At 43.2% G+C, this 12,464-nt stretch overlaps 1 protein-coding gene across 6 annotated transcripts in view; it reads right to left on the bottom strand.

The window, feature by feature from the left end:
- The window catches only part of DOCK3 (dedicator of cytokinesis 3), a 688,972-nt gene that overhangs the window by 100,469 nt on the left and 576,039 nt on the right, over positions 1 to 12,464 (bottom strand). For 5 of the 6 annotated variants that reach the window (XM_050780657.1, XM_050780653.1, XM_050780654.1 and 2 more), the window contains 4 exons: positions 11,831 to 12,023; positions 7,629 to 7,756; positions 5,082 to 5,228; positions 2,643 to 2,741 (listed from right to left, as the gene is read on the bottom strand). In XM_050780657.1, the coding sequence (XP_050636614.1) occupies positions 2,643 to 2,741; positions 5,082 to 5,228; positions 7,629 to 7,756; positions 11,831 to 12,023 (567 nt within the window). The remainder of the gene's footprint in view (positions 1 to 2,642; positions 2,742 to 5,081; positions 5,229 to 7,628; positions 7,757 to 11,830; positions 12,024 to 12,464) is intronic. The other variant, XM_050780656.1, reaches the window with a different exon arrangement.

Below are 12,464 nucleotides of genomic sequence, written 5' to 3'. Positions count from 1 at the left end.
CTGGGAATACCAAGAGCCAAGGGCCTTTGGGGATGAGAACAATAAGAAGCAAGGCACACAAACTGAAGCGCCACTAGGCACCTCCCATAATCTAAGGCATGAGGGCTAAGAATAGGAAGATTAAAGTCTAACATCCCCTCTGCTATCTCATGTCACTAGCTAATAAGTTTTTCTCTGCCCTGCCAGAGTACTGAGGGCTGTTTTCTGGAGGAGTTGATCACTGAGGGTCTGTCTTCAAGGATACATTAACAGCTGAGGACTGAGGTGCCAAAATGAAAATAGGCATTTAAAGAAACTTTACCTGCTTAACTGGAAGACTCACAGCCCCTTTTTGCTATGTCGTTCCTAAAATATCGGTAGGTTACTCCATTTCCAGAATGCAGAAAATGAAATACACAGAGGTTCCTCTTCAAAGGAACTTTCTTCCCAGTCTAATTAAGAATAGATAGTAACCTCTCTTAGAAGCAAAATTTACTCAAAGACCAGTGCTAATATTCTCAAATTCTGCTAGCTGTAATAAAGAAATCAATATACTCTGTTCTCAGCTTCCACATTTTAGCCTAGATATCTGCCCTGGCACGCCTGAACCAATCCAAGCAAGCATTAGGTCATAGCCTATTCCTCTCTCTTATTTGGAAGTGTTTTTGCCTCTCTCAGCATTCCACAAGTTACTTCCTCTCTTCCTTTGTTCTCCTCTACCTTTACCTCTTTTGGGAAGTTCTAAGTTGCTAGCCAATCGGGTCGAGTATAGAATGTGAGATCCCGTTCCAGCCAATGGAAACCAGACACAGCAGTAGGGTGGATGGGTCAGGTTACAGATGACCCTGTCTCCTTTGTCTGTTTGTGCTCTTGTGGCTGGACTGCTGGCGAGGGCACCCTTTCTGCAGAAAGTAAACTAGCCTTGCTGAGGAATCCTTTGTCTCAGTGTTGATCTTTTGCGACACTGAACTCCTGTGCCCAACACAGGAGAAGTAGAAGACTCCCCTCTAGGGAATGAACAAGTCCAAGTCCTGCAGATACAGGAATTAGGGAATGCTCTGACCAAAAGGGCAGATCCTCTTTGGCCATCTACAGGGGAGCCTGCTAGAGAAAGCCCTGCCTATACATAGAGTTTGTAATCAGCACTAAAGGACTTCACTTTTAGATACACACTATCATCCAGGAGTCTCTGCAGGAAAGTCTGTAGGAGGAGAGTCTCCAACACAAAAGATAGAGACTGAAATAAATAAAAGCAGTAGGGGAGGAAATCTCTAGGAACAAAAAGTGACCTGACATCTGATACATTTGACCATAAGGCAAGCTAGAAGAAGAGATACATTAGAAAGATGATAGCAAGAGTGGTAAATCCTCACCAGATTTGAAGACCAAAACAAAACATAAGCAAATAAAAAAAAAGAGGCAATTAATTTTTATAAAAACAATAAGTTTGACAACAAGCTTGTCTAACCCATGGCCCATGCGCCACATGCAGCCCAGGATGGCTTTGAATGAGGCCCAAAACAGATATGTAAATTTTCTTAAAATATTTTATATATATGGGTGTGTGTGTGTGTATACATATATGTGTGTGTATATATATATATTTGTTTTTAGCTCATCAGCTATTGTTAGTGTTAGTGTATTTAATGTGTGGCCCAAGACAATTCTTCTTCCAATGTGGCCTAGGGAAGCCAAAAGACTGGACATCACTGTTCTATAAGAAAAGAAACATAATCCCAGGACAGTCTTGGCTCACCACAGTACTTATTTAGCTGTAATAAAGAAAAGATAACCAATATAACCAATGCAAACAAAAATATATGAAAACTACATTGGGAGAATGGGAGAAAGGATGTGTGTGGGAGAGGAATGATTCTGGAGAATCACCTTCATTTTCCATAGAAAGGGAAAAATAGATAATAACTAATAGCTAAAAATAGTAGTAGAAGCTTCCTGAAGAATAGCAAATGAATTGAAAATGGCTGCCTTTGTGGAGCAGGGACTGGACATGAGTCAGGCTGAGCCAGGAAACCACTAAATTTAAAAAAAAAATTATTCCTGGGCTCAATCGATCCTCTCACTTTAGCCTCAAGAGTAGCTAGGACTACTAGCTAAAAAAAACAGGTGTTTTATATTATGAACTTTATAGTACACTTTGGCTTTTTAAATTATGTATAGCAATCTGTGACAAAAATAAGCCCTTCAGTGTTCCAGACCCAGAGTCTGGCAGCAAATGAGCAGTGCACACCTTGCTCTCTAAAGGTATCTTCCACAAATATATTTAAATGAAAAAAAGTTGTCATCATTATTATTAAAGGCATTAAAACAGCAAATCCTAATTTGTAGGTACAAAATATAAGGGTAACTGCCAAGTTACTAAGAAAGGAAGGAGTCCTGGTTTTCCGACAACCAGTGTGGGACTCTAATAGAGGCACATGATCACAGGGCTGCCAATAGTTAAGGAAAACTTGGCAGTGTTACCAGGGTCCAGCTGTGTGGGGACACTGCTGGCTTTCAGCTTCTGGAGGCCAACACTCAGCTGTAAAGTAGGGCTGGTGAATCCTACACCCGTGGCAATGCTAGTCACTTGCACTCATCCCCCTGACAGGGAAAAAGCCCCTGGGGAGTGTTGGCTCCCACATGAAAGGTGTTCTACTGCCTACCTTGAGTTCATCTTTGCTCTGGAAGTTGTCCAGGAGGTGCTGGAAATGGGTGTCACACATCTGGCGGAGCAGTGAGAGAAGGCAGGACACATATTCGCCCTAGGGACCAACCCAAAAAAAACACTTAGCATGGCCAATTGCAAGGGCTGTGTTCCCCCCATCCATAGAGGGCAAGGAGAGAAGGGAGGGTATGAGATGGCCCCAATGATCATGGAAGAAAGATGACAAATCTGGCCCTCTAAAGCTTCTTTTCTGCTAAGGAAAGCCTGGAGGGATTGGGGGGGAATAAGGTCTCTGCAGTATGGGGCTACTGAAAAATCTTACACAATAATAAAGTAGTATTGCAAAGTGAGACAAATACTCTCCCTTTTTTTCCTAGGAAAGTTTTGGCTAAATAGTCCTTTGCTGCCAAGGCACTGTACTTAAGTCTATAGAGGATACTTGGAACAGGGGAGAGCTTAACCTTCTCTGGATAGAATTTGGATTCTGCCGATCCTGCTGGGCTAGAGCAGCCCTTGTACAAGGACTTCTTTGGAATCTCCTAGAATTTGCACAGGGTTACTAGACTGGGCAAACAAAACACAGCAGATCAATATGCCTGTCTGAAAGGCAGATGAGTTAAAATTGACCTTTTTGAGGGGACAAGCTATGGGCTTTAAGACAAGTAGAAATTAAAGGATAAATATCAATGTTCAAAATGTCTTCAAGTTCCAACTGGGATACATGGAATAAAATCCTGCTTTAAGGACTTCAAAAACCATCTTATTGCAACTTTTGGCATGGAGCAGACAAGCATGGCCTCCTCTTAGTTGCCTCTTTAAAAGGGAGGGAGAACATTTACTTCTCGTGGGCAATTTTCAAATATTTATGAACTCGTGAGAAAGTGACAACAGTTTTTAGTCTCTCAAACCCTTTCTAGGTCTCTGAAATTATTATTCTTGTTTCTTGAGACGGAGTTTTGCTCTTGTCGCCCAGTTCAGAGTGCAATGGCACGATCTTGGTTCACTGCTACCTCCACCTCCTAGGTATAAGCGATTCTCCTGCCTCAGCCTCCCGAGTAGCTGGGATTACAGGCACCCACCACCACGCCTGGCTAATTTTTTTTGTATTTTTAGTAGAGACTGGGTTTCGCCATGCTGGCCAGGCTAGTCTTGAACTCCTGACCTCAGATGATCCGTCCGCCTTGGCCTCCCAAAGTGTTGGGATTACAGGCATGAGCCACCGCGCCTGGCCTGAAATTATTAAAAATACATGTGTGCAAAATATATATGTTCATGAACCTCATTTTTATCTCAAAAATGGGCATAAAAAGCTATATATAGGTAATTTGTCATGAGGGTCACATGGGTTAATGTATATAAAGCATTTAAGAATAAAGTCCATTATGTAAAAAGGTACTAAATAAATTACAATTATCATCATCCTCATTATAATCTACATAAAATGAATCACTTCCTCAGTACTGCTAAATGAGCTAATATTGGACAAGTGCATAAAGCAGATTCTGGCCCACAGCAAGCACTGTGTAAATTTGGTTAGAAGGCTGGGTTACCAGGAAATGCCAGGGTACATATACATATATGTTTTTTACTTACAGTGAGAGTGCCTTCAACAGAGGCTCCTAAAGGAGCAGACACTCTTTCCAAGCCCAGTGCTTCAGAACACGTACCTGCTCCCTGAGTGCTCCCTGCTCCCCCTAGCACGCTGTAGCTTGGCTTGCTCCAGAGGGTTTTCTTCAGAGAGATCACTGTAATCTCCCATCTGCCAATGGAAAGATTCCACGAAAACTGTTTATCATGTCCCCACCTCAGGGCTGAGAAGTCTATTCTGGAGTTGGGGTACATGAGGGGCCCAAGGCATCGTCTCTCTGCCCCTCCTGAGAAGCCTTCCCAGTTTGTTTCTCTTCTAGTTAGATTACAGAAAAATCATTATTCAGTAATGCCAGTGAAATTTACCTCATCACATTTTTCCAAATCCTAAAAATGTAGATACAAACATAATGGACAAAAGCAACTAATTTGTAGATAGAAGCCAATTCTGAGAAAATTATTCTGTCCTGTACATCATTTAGGAGAACCTATATGAGGGGGTTCCTAGAAGAAGTAGTCTGTTTTTCAACTTCAACTTCTTACTACATCTTACATACATCCCTGCTTCATTCCACAATATAGAAAATGACTTGGCTCAAAGTATGCAGGAAAACAGGACAACAAACATTCCCCGGATCTGCCCTAAAGAAGAGTTCTGGGAATATGAACCTAGAGCTTTCAGAGTGGAGAGGAGAGTCAGATTCAAGGAGGGAAGAGGGCAGCATGCTGACAACCATGCAGGAGGGGAGGCTGAGATGAAGGTGATGGGATGGTAAGATGGAGGGGGAGTACTGTGGAGAAGCCCCAGGTTAGAAAAGAAGGCAAGAAAACCTGGATGTTAGTTACTAACAGTGATCTCGGCTGTGCACTGCGGGCACCGCTGCCCTCTTACCGCCTCCTGAGCGTGCGATTTGCTCATGATGGTGAGCAGAGTCTGCAAGAGCACATCCAGGAGACTCTCCACCATCATCTCTACTTCCTCCATGACATCTGCCTCCTGGAGCGAGCAGTAAGAGAGCACACCGTTAGCACCAAGCCAGGCTGAAGTACAGCTGGCAGCACTTACTATGTCAGGTACATCAGCAGTAGTCTTCTGGATTCCCGACACCAGGCTCTCAGTCTCACCAACATGCAGTGTCAAGGAACCCAGGACAATGGCTTTGACAGGAGGTGAGGCACAACTGCCACTGCTGCCCAGGCATGGTGGCTGGGGCCTTACCCTAACTCAACACCACCTGCAACTTCGAATCTCAAGCAGATACATTAATTTTGATATACAGGGCAGAAACAAAGATCCTGAATAAATGTTTTCTTTGATTTCCCTAGAATAGTCAGGAGAAGGCACAACTCTGCTGACACTTTTGGAAATGATAAAGTTTGAGAAATGGTGACGAATTCACACTACAGGGTGTGGCAGCAGTACCTTCACTAGTGCATAGCACTAATGCACAGAAGTAGCTCATCTTTCTGAGCACCCTGTTTTCTCCTCAGGGTTTTCCCCTTGGGTGCCCTCAATTTTTGCCAGCCTGGACTGCTGCCTAGATATGCCTGGGTCCACTTCTAGCTCCTCAGCTCTCTCCTTCGTGTTACAGGGTCCATTTGAAGGACTCCAGCCTCAGTGCATCTTTCTCTGGCCACCTCACAAAAACAATAAAGCATGTCTCCTCACTGAGGGCCACTTCCTAATTTAGGAAGAATCTGTTATCCTATTATAGACCTCTCACATTCATCTCAAATTCTATAGCATGATTTTAATTATCTCACAAAGAGATTCCTGTTGCCCCTTGCCTAAGATGTTTATACTATCACTGGTCCTAGTGTCTATCCTTCACCCATCCATCAATCTATCATTCACTAAACATTTACCATGGGCCAGTCACTGTTTGTGAACCTGAATATATAGAGGTGAACAAGAGAGATAATATCTCTGCTCTCATTGAGCTTCAATTTCATTGTTCCTCTACCCATCCATCCATTTTAACTATACTCTGCCCCATTCCACATGAAGAATTTGAGTAGCTCTTGGGACCAAAGTCATTTTTCCTATCTGTCGAACTGATCATAACACTTACCAGTGATGTATCTTTGGGTAGTCATAAGCAACTCATTACACTGACTCTAGCCCCACAAACACAACCAAACCATCACCTCCAGGTTTTTACTGGTTCCCACTCCTGTTCCATTCCTCCTCTTTTTTTGCTTCAATTTCTCTCCTTCCTTTAGCAATAAGCTGTCCCCCCCTCAATACAACCTTGGGCTACGAGTAGATCTTATGTGCTTGGTGTGGCTTCTCTGAGGCCTGGTGGGAAGAAGAGCTGCCAAGTCTTACCTGGAGCCAAGAGCAAATAATAGGGCCATTATCACCATCATAGTCACTCTCTGCCAAGCTAGACCCCTGTCACCAGATGGTACTTTGAGTTTGAACATCAGAGTATCCTATTGAGTCCCTGTCCCCTGCTCAAACAAAATATACTTTTTTTTTTAGGTGCCTCTCCCACTACATGTAGCTAGCCTATCCTTGTATATTCTTATCACCTGGTAACTGCCGTTCATTTTAAATGCATGTGAAATTCTATTCTCTAGCAACTTAATAAAACGGTATAATTTAAAAATCCATTTTTGTTTTACATTTCTTTCCTTATGCTTTCCTATCATTTCTGAATTTTCTATAAGTAATATGCCTTTCTTCTATTATCAAAAGTACATGAAATAAGTATCATTAAAATAAATTCCTACTCTCACCTGTGCCTGATTCATATCTTTTCTTCTCTCTTTCCCTACCTCAGTTCATCCCCGCCTACCACCGATTTCTTTCAAAAAGAAAAAATAAAGAGGAAAGAAAATGGGTAAAAGCAGTATCAGTTGAAACCCGACCCTTAAAGCACAATTCTACCATCCTCTGAGGCTCAGAGCTCTGGTGGGCAACATTAACCTCTTGTATGCCCTGACCTCATTTGGCACAGTATAGGAACGCCATATGGGTGGAATCAAGCTGTCAGGAAGTTAACAGAAGAGCCTGAATAAGCAAGCTACCTCTCAAGTCTGGGTCTGCCTCCCTGTGCTCATGCCTGAATATTCTCAGAAAACTCCCAAGAATGCAGAATTAAAACCTATTGATGGAAACAGCATGACACAGAATTGGGCTTTGTGGTACTACAGATAACTATATTTCTGGGTAGATTTGATAGTGCAACCTTTAAAAATAGCAAGAATACGTTGTACAGAGAAACCTGTTGGGAACACACAGGCCACCATTCACTTGGGCACCTTCCTGTCACTGATGAAAGCATCTGTGACTGAAAAGTGTACAAAGCGATCTTTGTTGGTCTGCCTCTGGCTAAACTAATACAAGACTAGGGAAGAGCTGAGCAGGGTGGAGTGGGTGTGGGGCTACTACCAGAGAGCTGGTCTTGACGATGGAGAAGATGCTGCCAAGAATTCCTGAGCAAATAAGCAGCTCTTTCTGCTGCCTCAGGTGAAGGTGAATGTGATGGAGAACCACAGGAAGCAGGATGCGGCGGGATTCTGGGAGAGAAAACACAAAGGTGAAGAAGCCTTTAGAGGAGAACTAGCTACTGCGGGAAGCCAGTGGCATTATAGGACCTAGCTATTCTCAAAGCAGGTGGGGTTGAGACTAGAGCAAAAGTGAAGGTAATCTTACAAGGGCCTGAAAGCTCACTGCCTGGAAATTATAAGCCATCACATGACATTATTCTTCCATCTTTTCTTTGTTCTCATTTCAATACCAAGCATCCATGATATTTTGTGCAGGATGAATGTTAGGAGTCTGCTTCACTTGGAATGAAGTCTCTTTTTTTTGGAGACAGGGTCCCATTCTGTCACCCAGGCTGGAATGCAGTGGCATGATCATGGCTCCCTGCAGCTTCAACTTTCTAGGATTGCTAGGGCAATCCTCCTACCTCAGCTTCCCACACAGATGGGACCACAGGTGTATGGCACCACACTCGGATAATTTTTTAATTTTTTGTAGAGATGAGGTCTCACTATGCTGCCCAGCAAGTCTTGAACTCGTGGGCTCAAGCGATCCTCCCTCCTTGGCCTCCCCAAATGCTAAGATTACAGGTGTGAGCCACCACACCCGGTCCCAAATGAAATCTCTTTAATGAATAGACTCCAAATTAAAAGCACAGTTTACAGTGAAAATTCCATTTAAATGGTATACTTAGTATGAACTACACTGCCTGAACTTGCAGGCTTGAAATGGATTATAGATTGTCCCTCTTTATGCCCTGGCTAGGTAGGTAGTCTGACACTTCCACCCCTGTGGGCATTTACCTTGCCACAGCCAACAGGCCTGCTCCCTTTCCCCCACAGCCTTGTGAGATTGCTGCTCAGTGTGTACACAGCAATGAACACAATTGAAGCACGACCTTTGTATTGTCACAAGACTTTGATAATTAGCCAACATTTATCACCAATCCCACTGAACACTTCAAATGATTTTCTTTTACTTTCTCCCAATGTTACCAGAATAGCACTTTCATCAGAAGGTGACTATATTTAGAATCCCAAATTCAGGAAGGCTGTCCTACTTCAAGCTCCTTTATTAACTCATTCTGAGACCTCAGGCAAGTTGACTCCTCTCATGAGCTTTATTTTCCTCATCTGTAGAATGGGGTGTAAGGGCCTCTTCTAGAATACATTTACTTCACAGGGGAGGTTAGGAGACAAGTGAAATGCAAATGTGAATGTGTTTCTGGCACCCTGTATTCCTACGTGGTCAGTGATGGTGTGACTCTGCAGGTCCCATCATATCTGGCCAGCATGATTTAGTCAGATTATCAGTAACACAAACAAGCCATGGCATTTTGGATTTATCGTTCTTATCTGTCTTTAGTTAAGAGTTCCACATGAAATTCAGACAGAAAATCTTTTTCAGTCAAAGACAAATTACATGATATATAAGAGATTTGGGCCTGCCTTGTCAAATGCTTAGAATATGTTCAAACAGGATAGAATACTAGCTAGTCTAGATTTAAAAGGCTGCCTGAATAAAAAAAGTTGATACCGCACTGTGTGGATGAAAATACCAACATACTTAGTATTTGTAATAACCAATAGCTGCTTACAGAAAAAAACAGTGGTTTGTTACTAGAACCTGCTGAAGAAGAGACCAAACTTATACTTTGAGAATACCAGTGCTGGTTAAAGGACATCACTGGTAAAGAACCTTTTGCTTCAGGGAAGATGCTGCAACTCAGGCATTCAATGAAAGTGAGATGCAAACAAAATTTTGGCGGTGTTTGTCATCTAAAATCCAATTACATAGTCCAAGGCCACATAAGTATTAAGAAAATTTTTCTTAAGTGTTTGTGTGAAGCAGCAAGTACATGCAGAGATATTAGAAATAAAGTATGTCAGTGAGAGCAGTCTGCTGTTCCCCTTCCCACATATTTTGAAAGCATTTTTTTTTTTTTTTGAGACAGAGTCTTGCTCTGTCGCCCAGGCTGGAGAGCAGTGGTGCGATCTCAGTTCACTGCAAGTTCCGCCTCCTGGGTTCACGCCATGCTCCTGCCTCAGCCTCCTGAGTAGCTGGGACTACAGGCACCCGCCACCACGCCCGGCTAATTTTTTGTATTTTTAGTAGAGACGGGGTTTCACCGTTTTAGCCAGGATGTCTCAATCTCCTGACCTCATGATCCGCCCACCTCGACCTCCCAAAGTACTGGGATTACAGGCGTGAGCCACCACGCCCAGCTGAAAGCATTTTCTTTTGAGCAGTGCACAAAGCTCAAGTGTGTACAGTGGCCTTCAGTGACAGTGTGCCCAAACCATTAATAAAATCTTCAACATAGGAGCTGAAGAGAGAATTGTTTACCAGCATAAACAGTTACTGGTCGAAAAAAGATGACTTTCTTGGTGGCAGCTTTACTACTACTAGCAATACCATACGCTGGCAGAGCTAAGTCAAAGGGAACACTTATTTAGTATTACAAATATGTGTAGCACTGGGCTGAGAAATTTTTGGTCTTATACTTTAAAAGTCAAACCTGGCCGGGTGCCATGTCTCACGCCTATAATCCCAGAACTTTGGGAGGCTGAGATGGGTGGATCATGAGATCAGGAGTTCGAGACCAGCCTGGCCAACATGGTGAAACCCCATCTCTACTAAAAATACAAAAAAAAAAAAAAAAAAAAAAAAAAAAAATTTAGCCAGGCATGGTGTTGCATGCCTGTAGTCCCAACTACTCGGGAGGCTGAGGCAGGGGAATCGTTTGAACCTGGGAGGCAGAGGTTGCGATGAGCCAAGATCACGCCACTGGACTCCAGCCTGGGCAACAGAGCGAGACTGCATCTCATTTAAAAAAAAAAAAAAAAAAGTCAAACCTAAAAAATTAACCACCAAAATTATAAAAATTCTAATAATTGTTTTGCTGGTGTTTTGGATTTATTTTGGTGCCTCAGAAGTTTATCCTAGCACAATGATATTATATTTAAAGAATTAGGCTCATATTGATCTTAATATATGGCCATTGAGCATTTGGTTGTCCCTGCAAGGCAGAACTTGATCACATATGATGTGGCTTCAGGAACAAAACCAGAAGTTCTTCGTGAAAGACAGACTAGGCTGCTAATATATTAGATTGTCCTGACCCTTTGGGGAGCATAAAGAGCTCCCTGTCTATTCCTCTCTCTAATCCTTGTTGGTTCTCCAAAGACTTTCGGAAAATGTATCAACTGGTATGGCAAGGAAACAAGAAAGCACAGGGTCCTCAGGGCCCCCTTTCAGGGCCCCTTTTTTTTTTTTTGAGATAGTCTCGCTCTGTTGCCCTGGTTGAAGTACAATGGCATGATCTCAGCTTACCGCCACCTCTGCCTCCTGGGTTCAAGCAATTCTCCTGCCTTAGCCTCCTGAGTAGCTGGGATTACAGGTGCCCACCACCACGCCTGGCTAATTTTTTGTATTTTTAGTAGAGATAGGGTTTCACCCTGTTTGCCAGGCTAGTCTTGAACTCCTGACCTCAGGTCATCTGTAGGGCCTCTTTTATTTTCTTGGCTTATCCTTGTTTCCTTGAGATAGTCCCTTCTCTCTTCCTCTCCTTCCCTTCCTGAGTGTATGGCAAGCTCTGTTCTTGGAAGCTGTGGGCCTGGAGGCAGGGCCCTTATGAACAAGATTAGTGACCTTTTAAAAAAAGAGACCCCAGAGAGCTGCCTTGCCCCTTCTGCTATGTGACAACACAGAGAGAAGACAGCTGTCTATGAACCAGGAAGTAGGCCTCACCAGACACTGAATCTGCTGGTGCTTTGATCTTAGACTTCCTAACCTCCAGAACTGAGAAAGTTTGTTGTTTACACGCCACCCAGTCTATGGTATTCTGTTACAGTAGCCTGAATGGACTCAGACACCACCCCAGTGACATGCCCGTATGTGTGGATTCCTAGGAATAAACTGTGAGTAAGACAGTAGGCCTAGGTCTTGGCTACATTCTCTATTATAGTTTACCAAAATATTCTGCATCTTAAGGGTCACTGGTTTCTTGCATAATGGTTGAGGAAACTGATCCTTTGATTATCACTTGGCTATCACCCCTAGAAGGAAGGAAAGGTGAGTCTGACTCTCATCCCAACTTGATTTACCTGAGAAAGAAAACAGGCGGCTATCCACTGTCCTGGCAATGGACTGCAGCTTGACCACGTCCATTGACTGCCCAATGTGCACAGTGCTGGGCATGCTCCCCAGTGTCCCTCTCACAAACTCTGCCACCTCTTGCACGGTGAACATTTGCAGCAGCTCGTCAAAGATGGTTGGGAAAGAATTGAGGAGTGCAGCCTGCAGAAGTAAATGAAGCTGTGGTTAGCACAGAATTAGGGTGTGTGTCTATCTTTCACACTCAGACAATGACACAAGGTGGTAAGAGGCTGAGAAGGCACTGTAGCATCTCTGCCTTAGGTGGGCTCCTCCCTGGCCACTGACTACAGCACTCAGGCATGGAGCAGGAAAAACCAAAAAGGAAACCAAAACAAGATAATTTACTGGGATCCAGGAAATCTGAGGCTTTCATAACTTGCATATAGCATTTGCTGGCAAAAGAATGGGGTATAAAGAAAAATCTGTTCAGTGTGGCTTAAGATCCACAGCTGTTTTTGTTCATAAAATGTATTTATATTTTTGTTCATCTCTATGATCAAGTTCTTAACTTTCCAATTTTGGTTCCAAACTCAAGAAAGTAAGGCAGAGAGCTGAGTTCCTTCAAGCAGCATCAGCTGAACT

Source organism: Macaca thibetana, chromosome 2, assembly GCF_024542745.1.
Source record: "Macaca thibetana thibetana isolate TM-01 chromosome 2, ASM2454274v1, whole genome shotgun sequence".
Lineage (NCBI taxonomy): Eukaryota > Metazoa > Chordata > Mammalia > Primates > Cercopithecidae > Macaca > Macaca thibetana.
This window is presented reverse-complemented; position numbering and strand designations above follow the sequence as displayed.